We start from the raw sequence: 16,774 nt of genomic DNA on the forward strand, positions 1-16,774 counted from the left end.
TAGGATCAGGAATTCATATTGAGTTGTGACATATTTGAATGTTGATGCTTTTTTCGTTTTTCCTCATCAGTCCACCCCTGACACGTTTCTTCCTTGACTGTGGTGGCTTAGTGCGAACAGACAAAAAGCCAGCACTTTGTAAGAGTTACCAAAAACTGATGGCAGAAATTTGGCACAAAAGAAGGTATGTGCTGCAATTACTTCCCCCCCCCCCCCGAATCTAAGTGAAGCACCAGCATTGCAAATGAGATCAGATTATTTTCCCTATGAATTAGTTTACTAGCGTTTTACTGTAGCTATAATAATTCCCTTCTTAAAAAAAAGGTTAATTTTGATTTGTGTGGATTGGTTCCATTAGTTGAGCATTATTCCCCCCCCCCCCCGTTACAAAACTGCAGAAGCAGTTTTTAGTGCAGGCTGGTGCACTGAATTCTCTGTGCTGCTCCCGATGCTCATAGGAACTCCGAGTGTCAAGAGCAGCGCAGAGCATTCAGCGTGCCAGCCTGCGCTCAAAACCGCTTTTGCGATTTGGAAAAGGGGTGTATATTAGCACATGTATAGATGCATTTTAAAATGAATGTAAATGAATCGGGAATGTTCACATTATTGGAATGTTGTAAGCAAACCTTTAGATAGGACTTTTTATTGAGTGGGATGCATAGGAAAATTATGGATACTTTTTCTCTGAACAGTATTTTGGGAAAAATGAGAATGCTCATTTGCCATTGAGATGCAGTAATGGATACAGTTTGACTGACTGCAAACAGAAATGGGTGTCCAAAATCGTAAAGGTGACAGAATGATACTCATAAGAGGAAAGGCTAGGGGGAGGTGGCGAGGTCTTCAATATGGAAAATAGATAGCCAGGAGGAGATAATGATAGGTCTGTAAAATCCTTTATGGACTGAAATTGGTAAACGTAAATTTATGCTTCTCTAAGTGAGAAAATATTGTGAATCGATTGTTTTCCTTTTTCATAAAATAGACTAAGGGACACAGATGTAGCATTCCCAGTCTTGAGGCGGCAGTAGTAGTCTTCTGCCTAAAGCAAGTGCCTACCTTTACCATTAAGCTTTCTGGTGCTGACAGCTAACTGACCTTAGTTAACCTTGTAGGGTCTGAGAAGGGGAGCACTCACTGCTACTCGCCAGGAAGTCTCAGGATTGAAACAAACCAAAACACAGTTACTGCATGCAGAATCAAAATATTTTATGAATTATAAAGAAATATTACATGTTTAGCGACATAAGGCTAAAAGATTTGTAAAAGAGTTGATAAGATAAAGGTAAATGTACAAACAAGAAATCCTTTGCGGCAGCTGCTAGTGGTGAACACAAGAATAGACTTATTGGGTCAGACCAATGGTCCAGCAAGCCCAGTAGCCCGTTCTCACGGTGGCCAATCCAGGTCCCTAGTACCTGGCCAAAATCCAACATTCCATGCTACCGATCCAGGGCAAGCAGAGAGAATCTGATCAGTTCCCAAACTTGTCCTGGGGAAATTCCCAGCTAGTCAGGATTTGAGGATATCCAAAATAGTCATGAGAGTTTTTTGAATGCTAGTATTCTATAATTTAGGCCAATAATAGAACTAGAGTATTTGCTTGAGCCTAAATAGCTACAATACACACAACTTAAAAGCACTGTAAGAGAGATGTGTTGAGTTACAGGTAGGTTGCCTGTGAATGTGACAAGTCTGTATTTCCCCATTTCTTTTGTTTGAATGTTCTCGTATGTATGGTGCTAGGTTTGTCTTTTATTTAATATGGCGTTCCTTTCTTTTTCATGATTCAATGTTTGTATACTGCTTTGAACTGTTGTAAGCAGTAGCAGTATATCCAATTTTAATAAACATTCTGTTTGAATACAGTGCAGGGGATGCAATCTTTTTTTAAGCAAATTCATTAGGGCTATCCTAGACACCTGGCCTATTTGCAGCCCTTGAAGATTGAACTTGGCCAAGCATGGATTTTGGACTATTTTAAGAACTTGTCTAAAACTTTTTAAAACCCTGCTACCACATTATCTGGCAAAGAATTCCAGTTTAATTTTATGCTGAGTAAAGGAATATTTTATCTGATTTGTTCTTAATGTACTACTTAGTAACTTCATTACATGCCCTCTAGTCCTTGTACTTTTTGGAAAAAGTATAAGTGATTCCTGTCCACCTGTTTCACTTCAGCTGTAAATTTTGAATATTTTCTCCCCAGACCAGGATCTGTTGTTCCTACTAACTTGTTCCAAGGAATCAAATCGGTAAATCCAATGTTTCGGGGCTATTCCCAGCAGGTAAGTCTTGATATTTATTTATTTTTTTAAAATTTTTCCTCGCTATTATATTAGTCTTATTCATTAATCTATCTCTGAAGCATAATAAAAGAGAGATGGAGAAAAGCTAGTTCTGCAACTTAAAAAGTATTTAACTTTTAAAGTTGAACGTTCAGCAATAGTTGGAGTCTTGGTTATAACCGCATATCATCCCCATCATGTTTGACCGTCCGTGTGGTTGGCATGGTGGAGACCTGAGGACCAGATTTAATCCTTTATTTGGCATTGTTGCTCAGAAGCAACATGTCTTCTATGGCTCTTATGAGAGATCTGCATCTCCAAATGCCTTTTACTTTGCATTGTTACTCTTATTCAACATCAAGTTGCATAAAGCAGCCATTTTCACCATCTACCAATTAAAGGGTTAAGCATAAGTAACTGGTTTGCACAGATTGGTGAGCTTGGCTTCTGCCACTTTGTTGGGCAGAATGTATGGGTTGAGCAGGTCTTTCTGCTACCTTTGCTTGTGTAAAAAAAAATATATATATATATTTTTTTTAACACGAGCAAAGGTAGCAGAAAGACTTGCTCAACCCATACGTTCTGCCCAACAAGGTAGCAGGAGCCAAGCTCACCAATCTGTGCATAATTATTGTTAAATTTGCAGTATTCCACATTCAGTCCATTTTCTTGAGTCCCAGTTGGTTCCAGTAAACAAATTATTGATTATTTGCTTAGTCCAGGTTAGGCATATAATATTTAACTTTATCCAAGAACAAGCAGGCAGCATATTCTCACACGTGGGTGACATTATCCATGGAGCTCGGTAAGGACTGTGTAAAAGTGACTTTAAAGATTGAAAGTCTCAAGACTGCCCATACCATGCATACGCCGGTGCCTTCCCATCTGACATGAGCTCGCAGGACCATCAGTTATCCCAGGAAAAGCAGGCAGCATATTCTCACATGTGGGTGATGTCATCCACGGAGCCCCAGAATGGACGGTCCTAAGTGCATTGCCACTAAGAAATTTAGAAAGTTTGCGACCGACTACACCGGCCTTCCTGCATGACGTAGGCGCGTGGCTCCTCAGTTCAATGTTTTCCGCCGAACTGTTCAGTCGCGCCATTGAACGTTTGTAATATTTTTGTGCTTGCCTTCCCGCTCACGTGAAAACTTATCTTTTTTCTTTCTTTCTAATAATATATTTAAAAAGTATTTTTCTCTTTCTCTTTTTTGCGCTTTTGTGTTCTTCATGGCGGGGCCTTTTTCCCTCCTCAGTCACTCATGTTTGATTTGGCTGAGGTGGTCTTTCCTAATTTCATGTCCCGACCATTAACTGGATGTAAGAAGTGCGGCAGGTGCCAGCGGACTATTTCGGACATTTGGTGCATTCAGTGCTTGGGGCCCGAACACCACATCGACTTGTGCATGCGTTGTTCCATCTTGAAAAAAATGCACCTTAAAAAGCCACCTTCTTCAGAAAAACAATTGTTCGGTGCCGTAATGGAAGAAGTTCAATCTTCACCTTCAACTCTTCGGACATCGACTTCCAAGTTACCAGAAGCAAAGGCACCGTGTTCCGCGACGTCACCTGTAAAGGTACCGCATGCTACGGCACCGTCCTCTTAAGGTGTTGCGACCTTCCTCTGCCCCACCTTCTATTCCTGAGTCATCAGGTAAGCCAGCGAGGAAGTCGCCAGTCTCCCAGGTGGGGATCAGCCACAAAGGCATTGAGTCCAATCATGCCAGCCAAACGATGACCCTTTTTTGGGACTCGCTTCTAAATCTAGGGGTTTCTCCTCTTCGGAGCTAGTCGCTGCACCAATGGCACCGGTGTCAAAGCCAGAGGTACCAGTGCCTTCTAGGGAGCAAGTAGCGGCACCGATGGTACTGGCGACAATGCCACAGGTACTGGTAGCTACTATGAAAGAACAGTTTGAACAGTTCTTTCGGGCAGAGTATGGCCATTTGTTTCATCTTTTAACACCAGCACCATCTCTGCCGGTACCGGCCCAGCCTGAGTGTACCAGGGATGCCGGTACCAGTACTCAGTCTTCGGTGCCATCTCCTGGATTTCGGCACCATCCAGGCATGCACCAAGGACTTCTGCTTCTAGCCGCAGCTCTTCCAAGCCTTCTCCTCGATGCTCTCACTCAAGTAAGTCTTCTCACAAGTTCAAGTACGTCTCTAAGCATTTGGAGAAGCATAAACATCAAACCCCTTCTCCATCCCAGGATCGGCACTGGGAGCATACGAGGCTTAGCTCACTCAACAGTTGTGGACTCTGATTCTCACTTAACAGTTGTGGACTCTGGGTACTTCTCCTTCAACAACAGAAGTCAATGACTCTCCTCAGTGTTCACCACCTCAGTGTTCACCACCTCCTAAAGAGTCATCTCCTCAAGAGTCTCTTTCTTTCTCTCACTTCATCAGGCAACTGGGTAGAGACATGTCTCTGAAGTTGGAAGCCGACTCCAAATATACACCTGAATATATGGAGACTATGAACATCAAGCAACCTCTTAGATATCTCTTAGACTACACATTTCCTTTTAGGTCTCCTCTGCCCACTTCCCCAATAGTATTGAGTCCTACCTTTGCTGGCAGGGATACCCAAGCCTTGTCAGCTGAAGTAGTCTACTGCCTGAGGCCCAAGATGAATTGAGCATGTGTAGGAGTGCCGGCATCAGCAGCTGAAGCATGTCACTGACTTCCTTGCTGCTCAGGCAGCATTGCTTGGGCAACCCTGCCTGCTGGCCATAATTTTGGAAGGAGTCTTAAAATATGCTGCTTCAGCACGTAGTTTGGGAACTGTTACCTTAATATTAATCTTCTTTTTAATTAATGTAATGAATAAGTATTATTCTTTGCTGCATGTTTTTGAAATATTGGACAATGCAGAATAGATACATTTCTTTTAAACTCACTTTACAGATAAAATGAGATTACACCTGAGTTGTGAAATGAACTGGGTTTGTGGACCTTTATGCTCAGTTTTTATTTCTCTGCTTTTGAAATTTTTCTTTGTTTTGAATGTTTTCCTCGTCTGTTTACTACTTTCCCATCTGTTTAACAGAAGCATAAGTCAACTTTTTCTGTTTGATTCCTAAAAGATCAAAGGAACTTTTGAATAAGGGCAAAAATGACCTTATTGTTATGTCTCAAGAGAGCACCAAATATCCTGAAAATATGAGTGTGTTTTTCCACAGTGGCAAGAGATTTAGGCTCTTTCTTACTGAACTGTTCTAATGTAGGGCAAGTTTAATGCTTGATGTGTACCATAGGATTTACTGACCTCTTCTTCGAGTACCGCAGCTTAGGAAATCTCAAGGTACTTACCATGGACCTCCCATATTTTAAATGGGCTAGCATTTTTAATTCCCTACACCTCATAGATGTAGAAAAAAAGAAAACAAACCTAACCCTAGTGGCCTGGTCTTAGGTGAACCCTCATCCAAAGTAAAAGTAAAGGTAAAACATTAAGTCCATCAAGCCCTACCCTCTTTGTATAATAATGAAAAGAAACCTAGTGCCCTATTGCATCTCCCCCTTGTTTCTCCCCCTTGAAGGCCTATCTGCCTCCAGATGCATCAGCAGTACCATTCTTTGAAAGGGTAAGGTATTCATATTGAAAAATGGTGCTGACGGGGAGGAATGTCTCTTGAAATTTCCCCTTTCCTATCTGGACCCCTAGAATGATAAGATAAGCTTTGAGGCTCAGAGGAAGGTAAGTGGGAGGCTTTAAGGGGTCACTAGGAGTGTTGTTTATTAAATCAAGGGGATGGGGGTGGGAGCAGGGTTGCTTCTAATACCATGAGCACCAGTGATTTTTTTTTTTCTCCCCCCCCCCCCCCCCCAATTTGTAGCACTGAAGAGCTTCTTTTACATCTTGAGCAGGGTGTTATTTTAAATGTATTCCTGGAGCACACATTCATGCACGAACAAGCCAATGCTTCTAGAGAAAGCTGACTATACTGTTCTCAGTTGATTTGTGGTGCCCTATATATACTAGTTCTAGAAAATTTGTACTTCCATTTTCTGTATCCATTTTAGGATGCACAAGAATTTCTTCGTTGTTTGATGGATTTGCTCCATGAGGAACTTAAAGAACAAATCATTGAGATGGAAGAAGATATACACCCTGTAACTGTAGAGGAGAGTATGGAAGAAGACAAAAGCCAAACAGACAGCGATTTCCAGTCATGCGATTCTTGTTCAAGCAGTGAAAAGGCTGAAAATGATATTAGCTCCAAGACCTACTCTGAGGAACATACAGAGTCTACCATGTTAATTCAGAATGAGGAAAGTATCTCGGAATTAGCAAAGGACTGCCAGAAAGGAAAAAAATTGTGTAACAAACATGATGAGACTAATTCTGTACAAGATTTAGAAAAAGACATAGATACTACAATGGAGACAACTGAATTTCTGTATACCCAAGGAACAGTGAAAGTCCAGATACACAGATTAGCAGGTGTAGTACACATTTTCTGACTAGTTTATCAATTAAAGCACAAGTGAGGTTAATAGGAGCTTGTGTGTAATAAAAGTTTGGCCGGCTTTATGAGGCAAAGAGATCCAGGGTAGCAATGAGCAATGAAGAGAAAAAGGTTAACAAAGATGGGAGCTGGTTAATCAATAAGTGGTTGATTATGCATGAGAACTGAGTGTAGCACTGGAACACTGTTCTTCCGTGTTCTCTGTAATAATTTGTGCTGTTTATATCCTTACATAGGTGAAGTAGCCTCTTGTGAATTTATATCTAAAACTAGCTCAGTGAATAGCTGCCCCAAGTTATTATCCTAAAATAGGGCTTGACAAAGTCCAAGCATCAAGTTGCCATGGCAACTATGATTTCTTCATGTTGTCTTGGCTTTTCCTACCCAGCTGCTCCTGTAGAACAGACAACTTCTCCTCTGCATTGAGAGCCACATGGTGCAGGAAGTCCTGTGCTGATCTTGGAGTCAGTGCAGCTGGAACTCATTAAGAGCCATGTGATTCAGAAAATAGGAAACTGGCCAGCTAGCTGGGGTGGAGGGTTGGTTGGCTTGCTGGGGCAGTGGCGGTAAGCAATGTCTAATTAGTACCACTCCTACACCAATTTGGCAGTAAATGACGTGTAAGGCAAATGGGGAAGGAATGGGATTTTGGTTTTAGCTCATGCCTTTTTTTTTTTTTTTTTTTTTTTCTTTTTTTCAGTAGTTGCTCAAAACGGTTATTTTCTTGTTCCCAAAGAGTTTTTCTAGTGCAAGAGGAATATCTGTCTTGACCAACAGGTATTTACCCTCCTTTACTGCAAAGCCTGTAGAGAGCCAAATTTACATATTCTTCAGCTTGTCCTCCTCTCACTCTGGGCTGTGCTAGATTTCCTCAGTCTTGCTCTCTATAGTGAAGTTGTTGGAGCTTTTCTGTTCTACTTGCATTTGTTTTCTTTATTTTTTGGGTTTTTCTCCCGTAAGTGAGGCTTTTGGTGCTGAAGAGGTTCATGGTTCCTTCAAGACATCTTTGGCTGTGAGAAGATACAGACTCTCAGGGCAAAGGTCTGTAGCCTGCAGGCATGTTTTGCATGATTCCTGTGTGGCCTGCCTGCATTAATAGTCTGGAGGCTCAGGGACTGTTCTTTTGGGAGCAGCTCACTCCAGGTTTTGTCCACAGAGGGCTTAAACGCAAGTTGTGTGTCTTCTGTGGCAGTTTTGTACCAGTATTGGGGCTGACTGCATTCCTTCTCCCACAATGTTGTACGGGCTCTGGTGAGGTCTGAGGGTCTGGACCCTCGGGGAGACTGGATGGCAGTCTGAAGAAACAAGCTAGTTTTCCTTTGTCAGGCTTGTCTGAGGCAGAAATCTTCTTGTACCTCTGACTAGAGATTCTTTGTTAGCAACTTCTAGCGTCCAGCATGGCACAGTGAGTAAGGCCGTTACAGCCTATAGGAAAATTGGTGGGTGGGGTGGAGTGGGGGTTACTTAAAAATTAATTTTAAAGGTTTCTGAGGCTAGGGACAGTCTTCCACTTTCAAAAACCCCTTCCCTGAATTTTTGATGAGCAATTGTAGCAGCCATCTTGGATTTCCTGGGCACTAGTGCTGCCTGATTCACCGATTTGAATTGATTTACCGATTCACTTCAGTGAATCAATTCGAACATATTCATTTCCTTAAAAAATTGGACTCACCAATTCAGTGAGTCCTAAGTCTCCTCCAGGTCTCCTAAAACAACAGCAGCAGCGATGAACAAGCTGCTTCTGGCCTGCCCGCCAGTACCTTCCCTCTGCCACATCATTGTTGATGTGGCAGAGGGAAGCACTAGTGGGCAGGCTGTGAGCAGCCTGTTAACCACTGGTATTGCTTTAGAAGGTCCAAACGTTGAGGTCTCACGAGGGGGGGGTTTGGATCGGCAAGTGCATTCCCTTTTCCCATGCAGAATTGTGCTGGCCGTGTCATGATGTTGGCAGCAGTTCCCACACGCTGCCCCTCTCTGTGGCAGAGAGGAGACTATTGGTTTAGCGGCAGGCAGCATGTGAGAATCGTTTCTGATACTGTGACCTGAAGAAGCAAACCTGAGAGGAGAGGAAGGAAAGCTGGTGGCACAGGGGGAGGGGAGGGCGAGAGAAAGGAAAGATGGTGGCTCAGAGGAAGAAAGAAGCGTGCATAGTGAGGAGAGAGGATGAAATTGCATATAATGGAGGGAAGGAAGGGAGAGATGGTGCATGGAGGGGAATAGAAAGATTTGGGATAGAGAGATTTGACATTGGGCACAAAGAAGGGGGAGAGAGGTATTGGAGATGTGGATAGATGAAAGGGAGAGAGAGAGATATACATATGAGGTGAAGGGGAGATGGAGGAAAATGTTGGATCCAGGAGTAGAATGGAGAGATGCCTGGAAATGGGAGTGAGGGAAGAGAGTGGGAGAAATGCTGGACCATGGAGAAGAGTGGAAAAAGGAAGAGATAGGGAAATGGTAGAATCCTGAGGGGGAGGAGAAGGTATCAAGGAAATGGATAGATATAACAAAAGGTAGAAATATTTAATGGAGGTACATTGAAGATGAAAGGGAATGGAAGGCTGAGGATGGAATGAGTTGGGAAATGGGAAAGAAGATGGAAATTTGATAGGTAGCTGAAAAGTGAAAAAGAGGAGAAGGGTAAGAGCAGAAGAAAAGAGCTAAAAAAGAATGATCAATATGTCTGAGGCAGGTGTAGTGAGGGAATAGACAGGAGAGAATAGAAAAGACAAATTGATAGCAACCACTTGAAGGAGAATTAGCAGACAACAGGAAAGCAGAAAAAAGAAACTGGAACCAACATGATGGAAAAATAAACATCCAGACAACAAAGAAGAAAAACATTTCATTTTAACTGTTTTAAATGGAATATGGATAATAGTAAAAATATTGTTTACATTTTGACAAATAAACTTGCAGAATTTGCTAATTTTGTGTGGAGGGCAGAGAGAAATGGTTTCATGGTGGGGGAGAAAAAAATGTTACACATGATAATGGAGGGGAGGAAGGGAGAGATGCTGCATGGAGAAGAATAGAGAGGTTTTTGCCCAGGGCACGAGGCAGGGAGAGAGAAAGATTATGGTAGACAGTGGTAAAGAAACAGAAATGGAAGGCAGTGGAAGGAAAGGTACAGAGACAAAAGATGAATGGTGAGCACAAGGAGTAAAGAAAACGTCAAATGGGCAGGAGACCCTGGTGAGCAAGTTAACAGAAGACAAACAGAAACCAAAGCCTGGGACCAACATGATTTGAATAATAAGATGACCAGACAACAAAAGTAGAAAAAATAATTTTCTATTTTGTGATTACAATATGTCAGATTTGAAATGTGTATCTTGCTGGAGCCTAGTGTTAGCGAGCGTGAGCTAGGACCTAACAGAGAAAGTTTTTTTTTGTTTTGTTTACACCACAGCACTGGCATGGGGTTGGAGAGGGCAAAGGGGGGTGGGGTGGGTAAAGAGGCTACAAAAACAAACCCGCCTGGCCGTTTAAAAAAAATACCCGATTGGGCAGGAAAAGTGAATCAAATCAAAAATCAATTCAATAGGCCGAATCGAATTGAAAATTTTTTCCCTAAATCAGGCAGCACCTACTCAAAACCCCTCATTTTTGATTAAGAAGGGCATAGATGACTCTTCAGGTGGATATTCTTTGGATTCATGCCAGATTTGTGGTGGATGTCTGTCTGAGGGAGGGGGGGAGTCATTCTACATATGTGGCACAGCATGTGAGGGGGCTGGAGTTTTGGGTTTCACCCTCTTCTCATGCCTTTGGGGCAGAAATTTCTGCTGGAGCTGGTAAATGGAGAGTTTGGTGAAGCTCAGCTGTGTGCTGGTGGACAAACCCCAGCAGGCACCACAAGAGATCCTGCCAGGTCCCTCTGGGCAGTGCTTCGCTCCTGAATTCATGGATATAATGTATGAAGGTTTTTAAAGTTACAGAAGCCTGCCTGGCCCCTTGGGGGTCTTGGTGAGAGTGGCAACTGGGCTTCTTCCCACAAAGGATGTGGGATACCCTATTCCAGGGGTCTGCAACCTTTTTAAAGCAAAGAGCCATTTTATCCTAAATATTTCATTCAAGATTTACAAAGAGCCACAATGTGTAGAGAAGGGAGTTTGAGATATTCCAGGTCTCTCACTCTCTCTTTCCCTCTCCAAGGTCTATTTTCTCTCCTCTTTCTCCCCTCCAACCCCTTGCAGATCTCTGCACCTCTCATCCCTCTCTCCCTCCCCCCAACCCATAGCCAAAGCTTTCTTTCTTCTCCTGGCCCTTACCCTTTGATCTCCCTCCCAACCCCATGATTCCCTCCCCAGGGCCTACCTAGGTACTGGGTCCAGTGGGAGGGGGGTCTTCGGGGCAGAAGCAAGGCCCACTCAGGCCTAACAAGGTACCTGACAGTCCAGCAAGGGTCTTTGTGGCAGGAGCATGGCTCTCTCCTGCCCCCTCACAGCTGCCTTCTAAAATGACTTCTGTGACCTTTCGTGGCTACTCATGGCATTTCCTATAGTATCGTGAGGTGTAACGAGGTCGCAGCAGCCATTTTAGAAGGCTGCTGCAAAGAGGCAGCAGTGAGAGGGCTGTGCTCCTGCCATGAAGATCCTGCTGGATCACCAGGTACTTAGATAGGTTTGGGGGGGCTATCTATACATGGGAGAAGAGCCGCAGGTTGCCGATCCCTGCCCTAGTCTAAACCATACTTGATGTGTCAGGGGCCTAGGCAGCGCAGGATTTGGACAAAGATGGTTCATAGAAAATGCCTCCACTGTCTGCCGGGGCCCTCCATGCTTGGAGATTTCAGCCCCTCTCAGCTTGGTAGGCTATTGATCAGATGGCAGCCCTGAACCTTGGAGAGGACCTAACAATGCACAGACTGTTCAAGCCATCTGCTCTGCAGAGAATCATTACAGAATCCCTCCAGGAATTGAAGCTAGAGGTACTCCAGACCTGCCACACAGTGCTGCAACTGCCTAAAAAGCAAATGATACAAGTTTATAAAATCATAAGGGGGTTAAACAGTTAAATAGGAAATGATTTGTATAACCTTTCAGATACTAAAACATGAGGACACTTTGTGAAACTAGCAGATTGGAAAGAAATTGAAGAAAGTAATTTTTTTCATGCAGTACATAATTAAGCTGTGGAATCTATTGCTAAAGGATGTAGTCAAGATGACTATCATAATGGAATTCATGAGAAGTTTTGGCAAGTTTCTGGAAGATAGGTCCATAAAATTAGAAGAGCCATAGCTCATCCCTGGAAATTAATGAGAAATAGGTCTGTCTGGCGGTGGTTTTTATTTTTTATTATTTAAAGAGTTGCCAGCTATTTGTGACCTGGTTTGGCCGCTGTATGAGATGGGGTACAGGGGCTTGATGAATGGGTACTTGAGGCAATGAGAAAGTGGGTTCCTCAGACACAGGGAATATCAGTTGCAGAAATGGGAATTTAACATTGGTTTCTCTGCTTCTTAGACTGTTGCTTTCCCCATGACTCAGCAATGGCATGGCTTTTCCTGTGTTATTCTGTAGTAATGAGCTTGGAGACTTTATTCAACCACAGAAGTAACCCAAATGTCACTGCTTTGGAAGATTAGGCAGCCACTTAGTTCATCCTGGGAGCATTCCACTGAGAATGAAGAATCCTCAGCTCTACAAGGGACAACAGTCTATAGACTGTGTCCCTGGGAATCTATCCAGGCAATCTTGCTGCACCTTTCTAGCTTGTGCCATTTAGCAAGTGCCTGGGCCGGGCTGCTACTTATAGTGGTGATGGTGTCACTGTAAAAGTTGTGTTCTATGTCTCTCATCAGTTGATAGAGTAGCAGACCGCCATACCGAGGGCTGTGCAAGTGGTGCAGCCACCCAAGGTGCAAATATGGAGGGGCATACTGTTTCTTCTTATTAGAAGTGGTGAAGTAGGGCTGTTAGTGGGAGAGTCATATACAAGGTGCAACTGGATTTTAACTTTGACTTTGTTTAAGATTATATCGGTGAAGTACATTTGAATGACCTGTCCATATCACAAATCCTTTCAGCAAATGAAGGAGTTGCTCGTTTGTCAGGCAGCCCTCCAAAACCAGGCTCCATGTGGTCAGGATTATCATCTGGACACAAAAAGGGTAATTAATTTTCAATTTTCTCTTTACAGTTCCAGTATTACATTTTAGTTCAGTTAGTCTTTGTACAAAATGTTTCATGCTTGTGCCTTCTGCATATCTGGCATTAGTCTCTGTTTACTAAAATGTTCCCATTCTAGTCCTGGTGATGCAGTTTTTCCCTTGTTTTCTTGTTGGTGTTATACTGTTTTAAGTGCAGCACACCTTTAATATATGACTTTTTAAAAATACAATATTCCATGCATTTAAAAATGCTTGCCTCTGTTTGGCTGGCTTTATTACATAAGCTGTGACAGCTGATGAAAATCGTAAGGCCGGTCTAGTCTGTTCAGTTTATCTCCTGTTCCTGTACTACAACTGTTTATCATTTTTATAGTGCTACTAGACCTATGTAGTGCTGTACATCAAAAATAAGACAGTCCCTGCTCAAAAGAGCTTAAACTAGTCAGGACAGACAAATTGACAAGAAAGTGCACAGTGCTCAGGTGGGGGAATTAAGGGGAATTAAAGAGAAAACGATAAGACAGATTTTGGTGCTTAGCAGGTAGAGATATTACAGAGGGAAGGACAGAAGAAACACATAAGAGGTGTAGAGGGGCATTTTCGATATGATATCTAAATCCAAGTTTAGACATTTTGCTAGCATCTCCCAGTTATTTTTTGTTGTAGATTGTCCTTTACAAGTAAAATATTCCTATTTATCCATTCTTGAAAAACCTTACTATAAAAGGATTAGCAAGCAAATTTTAGTGCAATGAATTAAGTATTTTATTTTGGCTTTAATGTTATATTTTATTTTCCTATAGTAATTCCAGCTGTGGCTTCTCCCAAAAAGAAAAAACAAAAGAAATACCAGAGTATTATATCGGACATATTTGATGGGACAATTGTGAGCTCTGTGCAGTGCCTTACGTGTGATAGGGTGAGTGAATACAACAGACATTTGGTGAAAAGATTCTGCCATAACAATGTCGGTTTATCTGAGATGCACTCACTTTGTTTTATTCATGGTGATTTGCACCAGTAATAAGCTCATTACTAGAGAATGACACGGTGACATAATTAATCACCATCCCTGTCCCCGCGGATAACCGCGGGAAACAATCGTGTGTCATTCTTACGTGTCTGTCTCAACCTCAGTCCTTCTACACCAGTGGTCTCAAACTCAAACCCTTTGCAGGACCACATTTTGTATTTGTAGGTACTTGGAGGGCCTCAGAAAAAATAGTTAATGTCTTATTAAAGAAATGACAAGTTTGCATGAGGTAAAACTCTTTATAGTTTATAAATCTTTCCTTTTGGCCAAGTCTTAATAATAATATTGTCATTTACAGCTAAAGAGACATATGATCAAGAAACTGTTTTATTTTACTTTTGTGATTATGATAAACATACCGAGGGCCTCAAAATAGTACCTGGCGGGCCGCATGTGGTCCCCAGGCAGCAAGTTTGAGACCACTGTTCTACACCAACATTCTTCAATGCAAGGCTTAAAGGTCTGTGGTTGAGCCCATTCATACTCTTGATTCTTCCCTCTCTCCTTGAATAATGACATCGAGATGGTTTCCTGCGGTTATCCACGGGGACGGGAATGGTGATGAATTTTGTTACCGTGTCATTCTCTACTCATTGCTCATCTGTGCCCATGCATATTTCATATTTGATAGTTGATTCTAATACTAAGGGCTCCTTTTACGAAGGTGCATTAGGGCCTTAACGCACGGAATAGCGCGCGTGCCAGCTGCTACCGCCTCCTCTTGAGCAGGCGGTAGTTTTTCAGCTAGCGCGCGTGCTAAAAACGCTAGTGCACCTTCCTAAAAGGAGCCCTAAGAATTTTCTGTCATGGAAAATATTTCATTTTGGGCTTCATTTTACTGTGTTGCAAAGAATTAAAATGCAGGATTTATTTGCAGCTCCTGTGTGTTACTATAAAAATCAACAATTAGGTAGTGGATTCATCTTGTGTTGTGAAGTTAAGCTGCATATTGTTGAATACAGACGGGTTTGATCCTAAACATGCTGAAACAATGGAAACAACAAAACTGTATTTTTCTTTATTTCTTTTAGGTATCTGTAACATTAGAGACATTCCAAGATCTGTCTTTGCCTATTCCAGGTAAGGAAGACCTTGCTAAGCTTCATGCATCAAACCACCAAACTTCTTTGGTCAAAGCAGGGTCATGTGGTGAAGCATATGCCCCTCAGGGCTGGATAGCATTTTTCCTGGAGTATTTTAAAAGGTATGAGGTTCTTACTTTTATTGCAGTATTTTCTAGAATTTTTAGTTTCTGCTTTACTGGCAGAGCACTTGCTGTATTTTTTTGTTGCTGATATTTCAGGTTTGTTGTCTCCTGTGTTCCTAGCTGGTTTTGGGGCCCTGTAGTAACCTTGCAGGACTGTCTTGCTGCATTTTTTGCAAGAGATGAACTCAAAGGTAAGTAAAATATTTAAAACGTGTGTGAATATGTGTCCTTATAAAAGAAAAATCTTAGTTGAGGTGCGCCAGAGTGAAGGTGGCAGAAATCACACAATACTGAGGATTTGGAGTTATAAATTGCATTTAATAGAGTATGTAGCCTTGTGTGAACAGAAAAAGGGTGAACACTAGAAACAGAGGGTACATATGGGGAAATGGAAATCGCAGGAAGGTGTCATGGAGTGAGGGTTCCCTTATTAACAGTTTGCATGCTTCTGTTCCAAGAAGCAAGAGGAAGCTCATTTTAATCACCAACTTTCCTTATCTTTATTGCTGGCTCAATGCTTGCTTGGGGGAGAGGGTGAGGAGAGAGAGAGGGATGAAAGGAGGGAGGAGATAGTAGAGAGATAGTGGAGAGAGAGTTGCTTGCTCTGGGGGGTATAGTGGAGAGAGACAATAAACATGAGCACAGACAAAAGCTTTTGCCATTTTGTTGATGTGCTTTGCAGTTCATTAATTGGAGCTGAAATGTTTGCAAGTATTGATTTTATTTTGTGGTTCTTTTTTGTCAGCTGTATTGCATAAAAACATTTTTCCTACCTTTGTTATCTTTCTATTATTTTTCTGCTCAACTTGTTCCCTCTATGCTCTTAACTTTTTCCACGGCCTCCTTATTCATTTTGCTGTTTCTTTCCTCTCCTTCACTTTTTGCACTACATTCATCTTTGGCATTGATTTTCATATTATTTTTTTCCACTTTTCTGCCTCCATCTCAGATCTGTCTATCTTTCCCATCCCTTCTCCTCTCCTCCATCCATGTTCACCATCTTCTCCTTCTCCCTCTTCCCTTCTCCTCCATCCATGTTCACCATCTTCTTCTCCCTCTCCCTCTTCCCTTTTCCTCCATCCATGTTCACCATCTTTTCCCTCTTCTCTTCCCCTCCCCTCCCCTCCGTTCATGTGCTCCTTTTCTTTTCCCTCCCTACCTGGTTCTGAAGCCCCTCTCACCTCGAAATTACAAGGAGGTTGCCGGAGCAGCAGTGGTTCTCTAGCGCTGCCCATGGCCGCCTCTGTATGGTTCCTTTGCTGTGGTCTGTTTAAGCAGAAACAGGAAGCTGCTTCAGAGTGGAGTGGGCTGTGGAAGAGCACTGCAGAAGAGGCCACCGGCAGCACTGGAGAATCTCTGCCACACCGGCACCCTCCTTGTTTTTGAGGTGAGTGGGTCTTTGGAACCGGGTGGGGATCTGTGGGCTCCACAAGAGGTCTCAGTGGGCCACCATTGCCTCATGGGCCTTGCAATAAAGAACACTGGTGTAGAAGGATTAGATCCTTTTCAGCATAGATTTAGAGCTGCACACAAGAGTTCAGACATTAATATCTACTATAGATCAGATTAGAAAGGGGATGGATAAAAATCAGACCTTTTTGTTTACTGTCTCAGCAGCAGCTCAGGGAAGATGGTGACCGTAGAAAAA

General features: G+C 42.5%; 1 protein-coding gene across 3 annotated transcripts in view; it reads left to right on the forward strand.

Moving 5' to 3' along the window:
• Window positions 1–16,774, forward strand: part of USP33 (ubiquitin specific peptidase 33) — a 100,735-nt gene that overhangs the window by 45,924 nt on the left and 38,037 nt on the right. For 2 of the 3 annotated variants that reach the window (XM_033915457.1, XM_033915460.1), the window contains 7 exons: window positions 71–184; window positions 2,210–2,288; window positions 6,323–6,743; window positions 12,803–12,886; window positions 13,690–13,805; window positions 14,951–15,123; window positions 15,223–15,317. In XM_033915457.1, the coding sequence (XP_033771348.1) occupies window positions 71–184; window positions 2,210–2,288; window positions 6,323–6,743; window positions 12,803–12,886; window positions 13,690–13,805; window positions 14,951–15,123; window positions 15,223–15,317 (1,082 nt within the window). The remainder of the gene's footprint in view (window positions 1–70; window positions 185–2,209; window positions 2,289–6,322; window positions 6,744–12,802; window positions 12,887–13,689; window positions 13,806–14,950; window positions 15,124–15,222; window positions 15,318–16,774) is intronic. The other variant, XM_033915459.1, reaches the window with a different exon arrangement.

Source organism: Geotrypetes seraphini, chromosome 12 (genome assembly GCF_902459505.1).
Source record: "Geotrypetes seraphini chromosome 12, aGeoSer1.1, whole genome shotgun sequence".
Taxonomy (NCBI): Eukaryota; Metazoa; Chordata; class Amphibia; order Gymnophiona; family Dermophiidae; genus Geotrypetes; species Geotrypetes seraphini.